This window comes from Elephantulus edwardii, unplaced genomic scaffold (genome assembly GCF_000299155.1).
Source record: "Elephantulus edwardii isolate Elephantulus edwardi_28Jun2011 unplaced genomic scaffold, EleEdw1.0 scaffold00218, whole genome shotgun sequence".
NCBI lineage: Eukaryota > Metazoa > Chordata > Mammalia > Macroscelidea > Macroscelididae > Elephantulus > Elephantulus edwardii.
The window spans coordinates 4,723,219-4,739,910 of NW_006399968.1; the positions used below are offsets into that span (position 1 = coordinate 4,723,219).

At 39.0% G+C, this 16,692-nt stretch overlaps 1 protein-coding gene across 1 annotated transcript in view; it reads right to left on the reverse strand.

Moving 5' to 3' along the window:
* Nucleotides 1-8,263: 8,263 nt before the first annotated feature.
* The window catches only part of ENAH (enabled homolog (Drosophila)), a 132,445-nt gene continuing 124,016 nt past the window's right edge, over nt 8,264-16,692 (reverse strand). The window contains exons 13-15 of the mRNA XM_006898062.1: nt 13,597-13,675; nt 8,863-8,920; nt 8,264-8,301 (exon numbers count right to left, since the gene is read on the reverse strand). Of these exons, the coding sequence (XP_006898124.1) occupies nt 8,264-8,301; nt 8,863-8,920; nt 13,597-13,675 (175 nt within the window). The remainder of the gene's footprint in view (nt 8,302-8,862; nt 8,921-13,596; nt 13,676-16,692) is intronic.

Below are 16,692 nucleotides of genomic sequence, written 5' to 3' on the forward strand. Positions count from 1 at the left end.
ACCATAGGCTCTTGCTCATATGTTATTTCATGAAATTCTTCTGTGTCTGCCAGTTCCTTTGGATACTGTGACTCAGTATATTCTTTCCATCTTCTTTTAATACTTGCTGGATCATTTACTATTCTGCCTAAAACATCCTTGATTGTAGCAACTCTAGGTTTAAATTTGTTCTTTAGTTCCTTGAGCTTAAGAAATGCTGAGCGAGTTCGGACCTTTTGATTTTCCGACTCCAGCTCCTCGCACATTCCACTGTAATATTTGCTTTGTCATCCCATGCTGCCCTTTGGAATTTTCTGTTCAGCTCTTTAGTATCTTGAATTCTTCCTTGTGCTTTGGCTTCTCTGTGCTCCAGTGCAATCTTCAGAGTTTCTTCTGACATCCATTTTGGTCTTTTCTTCCTCTTCTGTCTTTGTAATGTCCGTCTACACTCTTCCTGAATGATACATTTGACATCCTCCCACAACTCATTAGGTCTTCGCTCATTAGTGTTCATGGCCTCAAACCTGTTCCTGAGATGGTTCTGAAATTCAGGTGGGACAAACTCAAAGTCCTATTTGGTTCCCATGGATTCAGTTTAATTTTCCTCAGCTTCAGCTTGCATATGAGTAGCTGGTGGTCTGTTCCACAGTCAGCTCCTGGCCTTGTTTTCACAGCCGATATTGAACTTCTCCAGTGTTGTTTTTTTTTCTGCAGATGTAATCGATCTGATTCCTATGCATACCATCAGGTGAAATCCATATGTATAACCTGTGTTTATGTTTCTTATAAAACTTATTTGCAATGAATAGGTCATTGACTGTGCAAAATCCAATCATTCTATCTCCAGCTTCATTTCTCTCACCAAGTCTGTGGGAGGCCATCCCCAATGGGTCTTGGCTCTGGCATGAGCAACCCCAACTTTTCTTACACTCCTGCCTGTCTCGCAGCAGGACGAGCTCAATCTAGGCCACCCCGCCCCTTCCTGGAAAAAAGTGTTTACCTCATTGGCTCAGTTCCTGTCACTCAGTGCTTTAGGGCGTTCCTCCTTCCTGCAGTGGATTGATATCCTAGGGCCGGGTTTCCATAGCAACCCAGTCTGCTGTAAGACAAGGGCTCGGTTTCCCTATAAAACCCTGTGTAAAAGCCAGAATAAACAAGACTTGATCAGAATCCCGTCTTGTCCCCATTCTTAGAGCCACTTGTCCCCTTCTCAGCCCCACTCCATCTCCTTCAGGTCCACGTTGAAGAACCCGCTGGCCGGGGCACAAGTCCATGTTTTCCAACTACTGATTCTTCTTCTCTGTTCCCAACTTTTGCATTCCAGTCACCCATTATTATCAAAGCATCTTGATTGCATGTTTGATCGATCTCTGACTGTAAAAGTTGGTAGAAATCATCTATTTCTTCTTCTTTGGCTCTGGTTGTTGGTGCATATACCTGAATGATATTGGTATTCACTGGACTTCTTGTAATCGTATGGATATAAAACAGATTAATTATTCAGGAAGCACACTTTATGAGAAAGAATGTGGCACTATGCTTGGAGGAAGACTCATTAACAACCTGCATTAAACAGATGATATAACCATGCTTGCAAAAAGAGAGGAGGACCCGGAGCATTTGGTGCAGAAGGTCAAGGACTGTGGTCTTCAATATGGATTGAAGCTTAACATAAAGAAAACAAAGATTCTCACCACTGCATTAACTGGCAGCTTCATGATAGATGGAGAAGAGATTGAAATTCTTAATTTCAGCTTGCTCATCTCCATAATCAACACTGTTGGCACCAACAGTCAGGACATCAAAAGACGAACTGCATAGGAAAATCTGCTGTCAGGGACCTCTTTAAAGTCCTAAAAAAGCAATTATGTTAGTCTAGAGACTAAGGTGCATTTGATCAGGCCATGGTCTTTGCAATCACTTGCTATGAATCAGAGAGCTGCACAATTACTAAGGATGACTAAAGAACAATCAATGACTTGTGATGCTGGAGAAGAGTACTGAACATACTATGGCCTGCCAACAGAACAAACAAGTCTGTCTTGAAGATAGTGAAAGAAACCAAGCTGTTCCTTGGAGGCAAAAATTTTGAAGGTCCAGCTCACATACTTTGGACACATGGCCAGGAGGGACCAGTCCTTGGAGAAGGACATCATGCTTGGAAGGGTGAAGGGACAGTGCAGGAGAGGAAGACACAGGATTAGATGTAACTGGGGTAATGGGGATAGGTGTGTAAGAGATAGTGAGACTGGCTCAGCAGAGGGCAAACTTCGGAGCTACTGTACATAGGGTCACTATGAGTCACAGGTGACTTAATGGCATATAACAACACTCAGCAAAGATCTGCAGTTATTTGAGGCATAAATAGGGTTATTTATGCTATTTTTGATGTTTACTCACATTAAACTAAGAATATTTTACTTGATAACCAATTTCTATCTTTTTAAAATGTGAAGTTTCAGGTTTTCAGTATTATTATCACATTAAAAAATATTTATCTGTTTAAAAATTTACCAAGATACAAATAAAGGGAACAAGGACAACCCACAGTCTATTTATGCTGTGCAGGATGGAGGAAACTTGCATTAGAGATCCCACCAAGGACTTCAAGTGGCACAGCAGGTAAGCACTTGACCACAAACCACAACGTCAGAAGGTCAAACTCACCAGCTGCTTCACAGGAGAAAGGATTTGCCAATCTCCTTCTAAAAAATTCATAGCCTGGGAAACTCTACAGGGTAATTCTACAATGTCCTATATAGTCACAAGAAGTCAGAACAAAACTGCTGACAGACATTCCTTATGCAGGCTGAGACAACTTTGTTCATTCAGATTCATGAGGATTTTCTCAAAAACATCTGATTTCTAAATATTAGCTTCTCAGTGAAAAGTGTCAGAGGTATTAAGTATGAGACCCTGAGAACTCATTTCTCATGCCTAGATCTCTGAGAATTTTCCAGTCATAAAAATGCTATCAACAACACAGAACTGCTTTCTATCTCACTGATTTCAGCTCTTGTTCTTATAATTTCCTTTCTTCTAGAGGCTGTGGGGTTAGATTGTTGCTCTTTCTTATTTGATGAAGGTATTGAGTTAGATGATTAATTTTGCTTCTTTTTTTTTTTAAATGTGAGACCAATCTTAGAAAGCTTAGGCTATGGTATAAAGAGGCTGACAAATACAGCCAGAAATGTACAATCTGGTGAGGATAAAATTAATGAAGGTCTAAAGATTAAATCCCTATAGACATCAAAAATTCTTTCCATCAGATGAAAAGAAAAAATCTACTGACTGGGAAAAAATATTTGGCAATAACATCTCAGACAACGGTCTTATAACAAAAGTTTACAGACTACTACTGGGCCTCGAGAAGAAAAGATTGTTAACAAAATGGGCAAAAGACAATGCACCGACTTCACAGAGGAAGAAATCTGGATGGCCAACAGACACATGAAGAAATGTTCAAAATCACTGGCAATAAGTGAGATGCAAATCAAAACCATAGTGAAATATCATCTCACCCCAGTAGCAGTGGCGAAGTTTGGTAGGGCAGCAAATAATAAATGTTGGGGAGGATATGGAGAAGCGAGAACTTTCATGCATTGTTAGTAGAATTATAAAACAGTACAACCCCTCTAGAAGGCAGTTTAGGGTTTTTTAAAAAAGTTGACCAAAGAAAATCCGTATGACCCAGCTATTCCGTATGACCAAGCTATTCCATGGCTAGAAATATGCCCCAAGAAAATTAGAAACGGAGATACAAATGGAGATTTGTCTGAACATGGAAACAGCCCAAATATCCAACCACTACTGAACGTACTGAGAAATTCTAGTGTATCCACACAACGGAATATCATGCAGCACTCAGAAGCAACAATTTTGAAAAATACTACATAACTTGGGAGAGACTGCAGAGCATTATGCTGAGTGAACTCACTCAGTTATAAAAGGACAACTATTGCATAAGGCCATTATTGTAAAGACAGAAAATTAATTAGTAAAATATGTATAGGGACCTACAAGGGAAAGGGGTAGGAGCTGAGGGTTGAGGATGGGTAAAGGCGACTATAATTTTGTCGGTGGAGGGAGGAGGTGAATGAAATGGGAAGGATCCAGTGGGGACCTGAAAACACAAGTTAATGAAGAGCAGGGTCCAATGGTGATTAATTTTAGAAAACAAAATGTGTGGGAATGATTGCATAAAACACACTGTGGATGAAGAACAGTGTGAAACACAATGTATATGAACTCTGTAAACAAACTATTAAAAAAAAAAAGCAAGCACAGACCTGGGGTTCTGAAATGAATGGTACATCACTGGGAAAATAAACACGATCATAAACACAGCAGGGAATTAAGAGCCCCTGCAGCGGTCCTGGACACTGTTTCTGATGATGTCATTGATCCGACAGACAGACTTGAAAGGGTGAGAGGATTATGAGTTCTGATAATTACCAACCAATGAGCGATGCTGTAGCCAACCTCTACAGACAGGGCTTCACAAGAATTTAAAGACTGATTCTTCACAATGCATGAAAAGGACACACAAAATCAGAGATGTGGAAATATACTGCAGTTAGGCAAATTTCAAAGATTAATGTCTGCTAATTAGTTTTGAATGAAAGTGATTTTCAGCTTGTAGACAAGCATTCTGATTTCTATATGAAGACAAAGAAACTGGTGTTATTAGGCACACGTGTTGTGCAATGGTTGCGAATGTTCATGAAGGTCAGGCCCTGCCCTCCAGGAGAAGTGGGGAGGGAAAACTGCAGCCTGAAAAAGCAAAGATGGCTGTGCTGCTAACAAAGGCAGAGGATTTTCAAATGAAAGGCACACAATCTCCATTACTTGCTAATGAACTTTGTCATACAATGTCCTTTCCCGTGCAAACTTCATAAAAATAAAAATTCTAACTACATACATGAGTTGAAGTATCTGACTATATTGTGGAACAACATGGGGTCAAACTGAAATGTATCATTCTCTCGACTACAGAAGAAAAATCCTGTTTCAAGCTGGCTGAGAGGAAATAACATACAAAGGACACACAAAGTTATTTCAAACAAAAGGCAGATACAGTAAATAGCATACATTCCCTGTGTATACATTACTTGGTATTCATGAACTTTACCAAATATTTCTTTTAAGAACAGTGAAACAATATGTAAACCTTAAGAAGTAGTGAAGGCAAGGACATTTTTAAAAAGCACTGTTCACATTTAACATACCTTTTTTAGAACCAATAGGTCGTTTCAGGAGATTTTCTAAGTGTCACAAACAAGCAACATGTATATACTGCAATTTTATTTCAATCACACAAAGTTAGCATGTAGGAAATTTCAATGAAACAGGATGGTAAAAATAGCAGAAAATGAGAGAAAAATCTCAAAAGAAGTACACGTAAAGCATGAGAATTCAACATTCATTAGTGTTTCATCTTCAATTCTGATTGACACTTGAAACTTGCAAATGTTTAAACAAACTTTTGAATCATGATGACTATTCTGAAGAGATTTCAGCACCAGCACTAAGATTTGTACATTCAGTTTGCAATTGACTTTTAGCCATTGACAGAGTGTATAGTACAGATTTGTCACAGATCAGATCACAGTGTTAAGGAAAGCAGTGCCTCCCTGTAATTAGAAAGGATCCCCTAAACTGGACTCAGCTTAAGACATCGCATGTACAAAAGCACATAACCATCGTAATAATGTGGCTCCAAGGAACAGAGTTTAGAGAATAAGGAAAATAACTTAAGCTTCATTTTCCATTTTAATTACTGAAATCTCTAACAAAGACACAACTCTCACTCATGACAGCAAATGTATACAAAAATTGAACCCAACTTCTTGGAGAGAACACATTTCAAAATCTGGGATACGAATTCAAAATCATGGAAAATATGATCTGATTTCAAACTGGTTCTTTTTTGAATCTTATACAGACACCATGATAATATTAGACCAAGGCACAAAACGTTTAGTGCAGAAACCAGTTTCATTTTAAGATCTAGCAATTTAAGCCTTTTTCTCTTACTTCGGACCACCTGTTCCTAGGACTCTAACCTACTATGGACTATTTAACTTAACCAAGAAAATAAATCAAAAGTGATTTCTGATCAGATTTACAAAGAACATAAATGGTCATATCCTCCAAGTGTTTGCATTCCAAAAGTAAAATAAAGATGAAAACGCCTCCTATTTATCTTAGAAAATAGTACCCTCGAAGCTTGTGGCATCTTAATTCCATTACCATGACTATATGACGGTGGCAGTTGCTAGAAACAGTAGACAGTATTTGAATTGTGACAGCTCATCCATCACAGTTTCATTTGAAAACAATGTTTCTAAACAGGAACTACTCAACAAGGAAAAATAACTTCCCTCATTCAAAACTCTCTGAAAGGAGCAGGGCAGCATTTAAGAAACTATCCTACCAGTAAGCTTGTGTCTAATGAACCAAGAATGAACGTAATGAATGTAAGAAATTCAGAAAGCCAATGAAAAATGGACTCTCCTTCAAAATTTTAGTGTAACTTTGATAATCAAAGATTGCAAAACAAATATGGCACTTAGAACAACTCAAGGATAATCATGATGGGTAAGCCTGGAGTATTTTTCATTTGTTAAATTTTCCAAAAAGCTATTAATTGCAACATATTGTATTCCTCCTATTCTAATCTTACCAGTTTTGAAGAAACGAGAGTGGATTCCACATATTCATTCTCTCTCTCTCTCTCTCTCACACACACACACCCCCAGAGGCATGCGCGCACACATGGTGGTAAGCAAAGGATCTAATTTCTTCTTCCTACCACCTAAATTTCACTTTATCTATTTTTTTTTAAAAAAAGAAATTATAAAAGCAGGACTCCTTATTGGTTTCCCTTTACTTAATGACTCTCTATGGCTCTCATTGCTGCCAGCACTGTTATTTCTTGTATTTCAGCATAACAACACGCAGTATTTCTGCTTCAGTCAGGAGCAGGTATGCACTGACTACAGGGGTTGGGGAGGGAGTACCCAGTTAATAGGAACCATGAAACTTAGTCCTCATTTTTCAAAATTTCACAACAAGCTCCACTTCTTGGGAATCTCAGAATCATGTTTCAGGTCATTAAGATTACTGAAGTTAAAATGCAAATGGCTGAAGACATGATGGAAAAGATTAAGTAATTTGATCTGTTAACCTATTTGCCAATTAGAGTCACAAAATAGTCCTCACTCTTAGTCATGCAGGTAATTGAGAAGAAGATAGTACAGAAAGAAATTAAAAGAAAATGTTATTCCTTCCCTTCCTCCCACTGTCCTAGACTCTACAAAATGTACTCCCTGGACGAGGCCTGGAGAAGCCCACTAAGTATTAGTGTGGCATGCATTACACTCTGCAATTTAAAAAAAGCTAATTTTGTGGTGACTGTCATTATATTATAAAAATGTCCACATGCAGAAGTCTAAAAAAGATCGAAAACCTACAGTAAATCTACAAGATAGGGTTTTACATTTGACCACTGGTTTGTGTTCTATAGGAGTCAAAGATTTGGTAAAGCATTGTAACAATTTAGGAAGGCATCAAAATCTTTCAATTCTGGATGAATTTTATGTTTTAAACTACAAAATTGCATGAAGGCTAATTCGAAAGACTTCCTATCATTCAGAAGTTCCTCAAGCTGAACACACCATCTTCAGGATACTTACTTATAAATATCATCCTTTGAAAACACACAATTCCATTTGTTCCATATCTTGGGATCTTAACCTATACAGGGCTGATCTCAGTTATTCACAGACTATCCAATATGATAGGAAGACAAACCTGAGAGAAACATTTACAATACAATAGCATAATTTGCTAAATTCTTCATTAGCACATTCTGGGAAAGAGTGAGAGAGGAAAAAAGAAAACTTCTTAAGCCTTTCTCTTCTTTATTTTAGCAATGGATTGTGGAAAATGAACTATTTTCTCATGATATGAAAAACTCCCGTGACCTTGTCAGATGAGAATAGCTGTTCTGCATAACTGTTTGTTACAGACTCTCCTACGACTCCTCTCCAGCCTGCTTGAAAGGTCAGAAAAATGCGTGAACAAGAAGGGAAAGCTACCACCAGGGAGACACATGTGAAGGTTTCCAAAATCGGGTAGAGTTTCCCTTCTTCTGACGGTCTGTCTTCAGTCTTCTTCCAGCTCACCAAATGCAGAGGGTTTGTTGCTGCTGTTGACAGTTGTTGCTTCTGGGTATTTCTTTTCTCCAGATCAAAGTCCTATTTCTCCTTGGTTTGTTTCTCTATGCCGTATTTGACTTGTTCAGTTCCTGCCTGATTGCTAGAGAGGAGAAGCCAGAAATATCATGATAAGGTAAGCATACGAATGTACCATTCTTAAGCCATCTTAAAGACTGTGTTTAAACTATAGTAATTAAAAAATAACATTGATTTTGCATTTGTTCCCACCCCTGAGAACAAGTGAAAATATTAATTCTACAGGCCCAAGAACAGGAGGGTAGTGGAGTGTGTGTCTCTAGAGGCGACCTTCAGAAAACCTTGTTCTTCTGCTCTGCGCCTTCGCACTATGACCTTTACAACCTGAGGAGGTTGTCTCCCCTGGCATTCACACATCATCTCCATCTTAATCCACAACAACTGAGAAGCATGTTATAGGCTCTTTTGCAAATGAAACAAGTTTCCTATGCATGCTTGTTCTGAGCACATTCTGTGTGGGAAGGCCACTGCTCCTCCTATCAGAAGCTAACTGCACAGCAGGGATACAGAAAAGTGAGGCACTGAGTGACACAACCAGAGCCTTCTTAATTCACTGGCAATCTCTTAAAAATTATGTTTATTACACAGCACTTTACAGAAATTATCAATCTGCTTTGACACTCACCATCAATGAGTTCTTCTTTCAGTTTTGTTAATTCTTTTCTCATTTCATCTAAAATATCCTACAATATAAGACAAAAAAAAATCAGAAATTCAGAAAAGTAGAGAGCTGATAAAACGATTGCTGCCAATCTAAAGTTTTAAGAATGTATAAAATATGATTTGTGGCTTTTGCTTCGGAAGTCCATTTCTATTTAGTGATGGGCCTGGTAAACCTTGCTCTTTCTTTCTGCCCTCTTGATACACCTCAGCTTATGCTAGAGCAGGAGCACGGGCAGCCTGGCAAGCAGGGGCTGCACTGCTAACACAAAGCAGGCAGCTTTAACGCCCCTACTGCTCCCCAGAAGAAAGACAGGCCCTGTCCTCCCATGTAGTCCGATTTACTGGTTCTGAAAATCCGCAGAAGGGTCAGCTCTGAGTCGGTTCCAACTCGATGGCACTGAACCACAAGAGACACCAGGGTCTTAGTGAAACAGATGCCTCCTCAGTGAAGAACCCCAACCCTTGATGACAGTTCTGCTGTGAATCTATCCTCTAGTGCCCGTCTCATAGGTGACACAGTGAGATCTTCCAAGGATAAAGAAGGGTAAACTGGACCATAGTTCTTGGCAAATTTGTCATCTGACTTGGAGTACAGGGGTAAATCACAAAACTAAAGTTTAGAATTGTTGTGTGCCACAACAATTGTGTAGCTGACCCTCCAGTGTGTTTTCAGAGGCTGTTCATTGTAGGGGAGGAGATTACCCAACCTCCTCCTGTGGTGCAGGTGATGGATTCAAACCACAGGCCTTTGGGATGGCAGCACAGATTCCTATTACTAGGCCACTAAACATTAGAACTAGCACTTTTCAAAATCCTTCTTAAACATCTGCTTGCTAGCACCACTTCTCTGGCAGCCACTATGTCAATCCATCTCTCTGGGGGTCGTCCTCTCGTTCGCTGAGCCTCCATCTTTTTCAGCATTATGCCTCTCTTCAAGGACTGGTTCCTTCAGAAAATTTGACCAAAGTAAACAGAACAAAGTTTACCATCCCTGCCTTGAAGGAGTACCCTGGTTCCACCTCCTTGGTTGTATTTTTTGTTTGCTTGGTAGTCCATGGTATATTCAGTACTCTTCACCTAAACCACAACCCAAAGGCATCGATGATTCGTCTGTCATCTCTGTTAACTGTCCAACTTTCAGGTGCCTGGGTAGTAACTGAAACACCAAGGCTTGGCTCAGGCACACTTCAGTGTGTGCTCTTGAGAACTCTGGAGAGGTGCCTGACAGCAGAGTTTCCCTATGCTCTGGATTTCCTGACTGCTTCTACCAAGGGTGTTGATTATGAACCCAAATAAAATCAAATTGTTGTCACCTTTAATCTTTTATCCATCTATCAGGATGTTAACTATTTCGGTCTTCTTGATGTTGAAATGTAATCCATATTGAAGACTGTCATCTTTGATATTATGCAGCAAGGTTTCATGTCCTCATCAAATACAAGCAAAGTTATGTCATCTTTGTAATGTAGGCTGTTGATGAGTCTTACTCTGATCGTGATGTCACATTCTTCTTCATATGATCCAGCTTTTCTAATTCTTTTCAAGTGTATTTTGAATTAGAGTAAAAATATAGCTATCTCTTTTTACATTAAGAGTCAAGCTCATCTCATTTGGTCCAGTGTTTACAATCTGCTGTAAAAATCGACTCCAAGTTATCACATCCTGGTGACCACAGAATTCCCTACCACCTAACTGGGGGTCACGGCTGTCTGTTGCTGATTCCAGCTCGTGTGATCTCATATCTGCAAAAGACAACTCCACAGGATTCATAAGCAGCTTACAGCCTACTGTCGGGAGATGTCTATGTGGCCTGGCCCACCAATCTTTCCACTAACACTCAAGGACACTTAACTTGTTCCACCTGACATTAGTTCTATAATACTTGTCTAAGCATAAATTCCTAGAAGTGAAATTGCTGGGTTCAGGTAAGAATATGCACTAAGACTTTTGACGTGTTTCCTCAAATTTCCCTTTAGAAACCATGATGAATACACAAAGTTCCAATGATCTTGCCCAAAGCTTTTTTGGTTCCATTTTTGCCAATGTGGCAAATGAAAAGCAAGAAGTCTATTGTTTTTTAGCAACTGTACATGAGCTACTAGAGTTAAATTTGGTCCTACTAAGTGATGAGTCCCCTACCCTTCACTGATGGGGAAAAATAGGGCTTTTGCAAAAACAACAGAGAACTAAAGTAATTTTAATTTGTATAAAAATATTTAAATCTGGGATGAAGGGTGGGCAGGGAGAAAAGTGCAATAATGAATGAATGGAAATCCAAAGTCTCTATAAATTGTCACTGAAATTCATAATAAAAAATATAAACAAAAACTATTTGAGAAATACAGAAACTTCAAGTAATAAATGTTGAAATTTATAAATAAGGTAGCAAAAACAAATTTAAATATAAATTTTTGTTCTTTATAAGTAAAATCATGATCAAGTATGCACGTTGTTGTTGTTGTTATGTGCCATCGAGACACCTGTGACTCATAGCGACCCTGTGTACAACAGCTCTAAATCCTGCTCTATCTCTTGCCAATTTCATTGTCTCCAACACATCCATCCCCATGACCCCAATGATTGAATCAATCCATCTCATCAAGGGCCTTCCCCTCCTCCACTGTCCCTCCACCCTCCCAAGCACGACGTCCCTCTCCAAGGACTGAATCCCACCTTGCAACATGTCCAAATTATGTCAGATGGACCTTCAGAATCCTTGCCTCCAAGGAGCAGCCTGGCTTCACGGTCTCCAGGACAGACTTGGTTTTTTCTCCCAGTAGTCCATGGTATGTATATTCAATATTCTTCTCCAGCACCATAGCTCAAAGGCATCAACTCTCCTTCTATTCTCTCTTGTCATTGTGCAGCTCTCTGATACACACCAAATTATTGCAAAGACCATGGACTGTATCAGGCACACCTTAGTCTCCAGACTGACACTGCTGCTCTTCAGTACTTTGGAGAGGTCTCTAACTACAAGAGTTTCCTAATGCAATTTGTCTTTTAATTTCCTGGCTGCTGATACCAAAAGTGTTCATTTGTAGAGAGAAACAAACTGAAGCTGCCAACAATCTCAATCTCTTCACCATCTATCATGATGCTGTTAATTGGCCCAGTGGTGAGAATCTTTGTTTTCTTGATGATGAGCTTCAATCCATATTGCAGTCCTCGACCTTCTGCAGCAAGAGCTTCAGGTCCTCCTCAGTTTAAGCAAGTAGGGTTGTGTCAATCGCATAATGCAGTTTGTTGATGACTCTTCCACCAATCCTGATGCCACACTTCTCCTCATAAAGCCCAGACTCCCGGATAATCTGTTCCACATATAAACTGAAAAGATATGGAGATAGGACACATCCTTGACACACATTTCTCCCACTTTTGAACCATGCAGTGTTTCCTTGCTCTATTCTGACAACTGTCTCCTGGTCCAAGCATAGGTTTCACATAAACACAATCAAGTGTTCTGGGATTCCCATTCTCCTCAGAGTCAACCACAGCTTCTTGTGATCCTCATAGTCAAATGCCTTTGCACAGTCAACGAAACACAGACAGACATTCCCCTCTGGTACTCTCTGCTTTCAGCCATAATCCATATTCCATTAGCTATAATATCCCTAGTGCCACAGCCCCTTCTAAATCCAGCCTGCACTTTGGGTAGTTCTCTGCTGATGTGCTGTCCAGTCATTTTTTGGATTATTTTCAGCAGAATCTTGCTTGCATGTGATATCAATGATGTTTGTTGTTGTTGTTATATGCCGTCGAGTTGCCTGCGACTCATAGCGACCCTATGTACAACAGCCCTAAACTCCACTCTGTCCTGTGCCAATCGCACTGTCTCTGACACTCCCATCCCAATTATCCCAGTCATTTTCCACACTCTGTGGGATCACCTTTCTTTGTAATGGAACACATATAGATCTCTTCCAGTCAGTAAGCCAGGTGGTTGTTCTCCAGATTTCTGGGCACAACTTGGTGAGCACACCCAGGGCAGCGTCTGTTTGTTGAAATATGTCAGTTGGTATGCCTTCAATTCCTGAAGACTTGCTTTTTGGCAGTTCTTTCAGAGCAGCTTAAACTTCTTTCTTCAACACCACAGGCTCTTGCTCATACGTTGTTTGATGAAATTCTTCTGTGTCTGACAATTCCTTTTGGTACAATGACTCTGTGTAGTCCTTCCATTGTCTTTTAATGCTTCCTGGATCACTTAATATTCTGTCCAAAGCATCCTAAGTATTGCAACTTGAGGATTTTTCTTTTTGTTCTTCAGTTCCTTCAGCTTAAGGAATGCTGAGGAGTTTGGCTCTTTTGATTTTCTGACTTACACATTTGATTTTCTCCTTTTCTCCCCCCCCCCCCCATTTCACTGTAATACTTTACTTTGTCTTCCCGCACTGCCCACTGGAATCTTCTGTTCAATTCCTTAATATCTTGATTTATTCCCTTTGCTTTGGCTTCTCGGCACTCCAGTGCAATATTCAGAGTCTCCTCTGACATCCTTCTTGGTCTTTTCTTCCTCCTCTGTCTTTGTAATGACCTTTTGCATTCTCCCTGGATGATATTGTTATCCTCCCACAGCTTATCCAGTCTTCACTCATTAATGTCCAAGGCCTCAAACCTGTTCCTGAGATGGTTTACGTACACATGAGACTTCTGTTTAAAAAGTACAAATATAAGAAACGCACAGCTGCACACTCACCTGCTTCAGTCTGTCATAGTCGAGCCCCTCTGTCTGCACTCCATTGGCACTGGGCTGTGAGGAGGGAGCTGACTTTGGTCTGCACAAATGACATTTCAAAAACATGTAAATACAGCTTACAGTACTTAATGACTTTATTGATATCTGCAAATTTACCAATTCAAAACCAGATTTAGTTACAATTCTTATGTAAAAGGCATTTTGTTAAAAGGCTCACTGCCAAAACTGTAGAACTTAGTAGATTACAACGCAGAAAGCATGTTTCACTCCTCTTTGCACTTTTGATTGTATTTACAAATGAAATCAGAATCCAGCAACAAGACTCCTCAGGAAAGAGAGGAAGACACATTCTAAGTAGAAGGCAGGTGACCAGTGTAAAGCATGTTGGTCAAGGCAAAGATGGAGCAACTGAGGCTCCAAGGAACAGTCTTGTTTTTCCAGTTTTTGCATTTTTAATACTGTGTACATAAAGACTTAACTATTTTATTCTAAGACTCATCTGTTTACAAATCCTAAAACTAATGTAGGGGGGAAAAGAAAAGAGGAACATTTCTGGAAGTGTAACGTCTTCATTCCATTTCAAGTTTTAAAGTAAGAAAGAACTTGTCATAAGCATATTTTGATCCTACTGGTAATTTAACTTTCTCTATGAAGTGAAAACTTCATAGAGGAAAGAGTCAAGAGTGTTGGAATGGGATTTGTTCCAAGCCAACTTCTCTCATAAGTATTTTGTAGAAAAGGAGGATGCAGGCTGTCAATTGTGACTGGACTCTAAATAGTTATTCTAGAAAAACTATACTCGACAGGAAGTCTTACTGATTAAGTATAAAACAAAACCCCTAAACCTACTGTTACTGAGCTGGTTTAAACACATCAGATTCCATCCAAGGCTATATAAATTCATGGGGAAAACAGTCTTATCTTCCAGAGCATACCTCGTGGACTAGAACTGCCGATTTTTATCCTATGTCACCAAGTTGCTGGTATTTTATATATTTTAAGCCAATAAAGTCAACAAATGACTCTCCAATTCCGTCACTAATGTATCCTCAGTATAAACTGAATTTAAACTGAGTAATATTCTACATTTCAACATATTATCTAAATGCCACCTTCCATGGTTTAGAAATCACCCAAATGGAAATCGTTGGTTCAATGATGTGTCTTCAATTTTACAGAGCACCAGACAACACTAGAAATCTGAACCAAGACTAGACGAAGTATGATAACATTTTCAATTATAATTTCCCAAATCTTTTTTTTTTATTATTATTATTTTGTGTGTGTGCCATCAAATCGTATCTGACTGGTACAGGAGGAGACTGCTCCTCCTTCTCCAGCAGAGCATCTGGTGGATTCGAACCACATTACTCTGGGATTGCTGTGCATCTTCTTGCCACTAGGCCACCAGAGCTCCCGTCCCAATTCTTTTAAGATACATTTCAAATGCCCAATAACTGAGAAAATGAAATACTGTGTTAACTGATTGTCAAAATCTACTGGTGCTTAAAAAGTTAGGCAGCATCTGGATGTGTTTGGAGCTTTCCCATCTCTAATTTTGTTATTTTTATTTATTTATTTTTTTTTTGAACAATGTTTTGGTGCATATCCAAAAAAAAAAAGTGAGGAAGCAAAGCCAGCAAATTTTACTTTATTAGCTACCGGAATATATGAATAAGGAAAGTAATAACTGTTAGAAAATTTTACCCAGCAAACACTGGGCCAGGCAATGTGGAAGATAACGAGATCTACATGGCACTGTTCCTAGCCATTTGTGAACACAAATCTTTCACACTGTCCACTGCACAATCACATATGATTTAGTGAGATCTACAGAGAATCAATTAGGTCTAGAAGTCATCTGGAAGATCAACACACTGTACAATGCATATACCCATACTATCTAGTCTGCTTTCTTGTGTTAAAGGATGATAAAATACATAGTTTTCTTTTCCTTCTCATATTTAAGTGGCATAACCATGTATTCTTTTCTCCAAAGTCATGATGACCACTTTTGACATAAACTCCAGGCAACAACTGCAGTCTGCTGTTTAAGCTAGAATGATACTATAAATATAACCACATTTCTTAAACAATGCAAAACCTTGTGTTACATAATAAGCAATTGTAGAAACATGCAATTTTCAAATTTTCAATTCATGCTAACATGCAATCCCTTATCACCACCACCACCACCACCACCACCATCACCACCACCACTACCACCACCACCACCACCACACCATAATAATTAGCTAAAGGGGGGAACTTTTCATACTGAAGGAAAGATGTAATCACCACTTATTTTCCCCCTAAGATGTACCAGCAGCACTATCCCAGGGGGCAGTGTGTAGAAGCAGGAAGACAATTCACTAGAGAGAATCTCACTGTGAAATCCTATTTTATTCTGTCGCTAGCAAATTTTCTACATCACTCTTTGGGTCAGAACAATGAAACCATGTCCAAAAGAGTAGGAATAATCATTACTACTGTAATAAAATTTTTACAGATTCTAGTTGCTAGGGATTTTGGCAAATAAGAAAGTGGCCAGATAGTCCAATAACAAAAATGTCCAGGCCCTGCCCTGGGTGTGCTCCTCATGCTCCCATCATGGTGTTTCAAACAGACGTATGGAAGAATGTAGACATGGTGTTCTACTTATTTCTAAACTATGAGTTTCCTTGTAACTGAAGGCATAATATGATGGTTTTTCAGGGGTTTTATTATTTTATAATGAGAGTGCTGTTCTCGATAGTTTCCTGTAAAATAAAAACTGCCACAGGAGTTATAGCCTATATTACCCAAATTAATTAAAAAAATAAATATCTTAAGCACCTGAAGATTTTTTAACTGCCATTTTTAAATTAAAAAATAAATACACAATTCACAGCTCAAGTTTTTAATTTAAAAAAAATGGTATAATTGGGTTTTCGCAGATCAGTATATTCAACGGATTATGAAGTAGCTAGGTAACTGATTTCCCTGAAGATTCATAAATTACCCAATTGCTGTACTGTTTCAGTATACAGTGTTTCAGTATGAGATCTTTCACCGCGTATTTTGAAAGCCTTATTTCATACTCATAACCATAAAGAA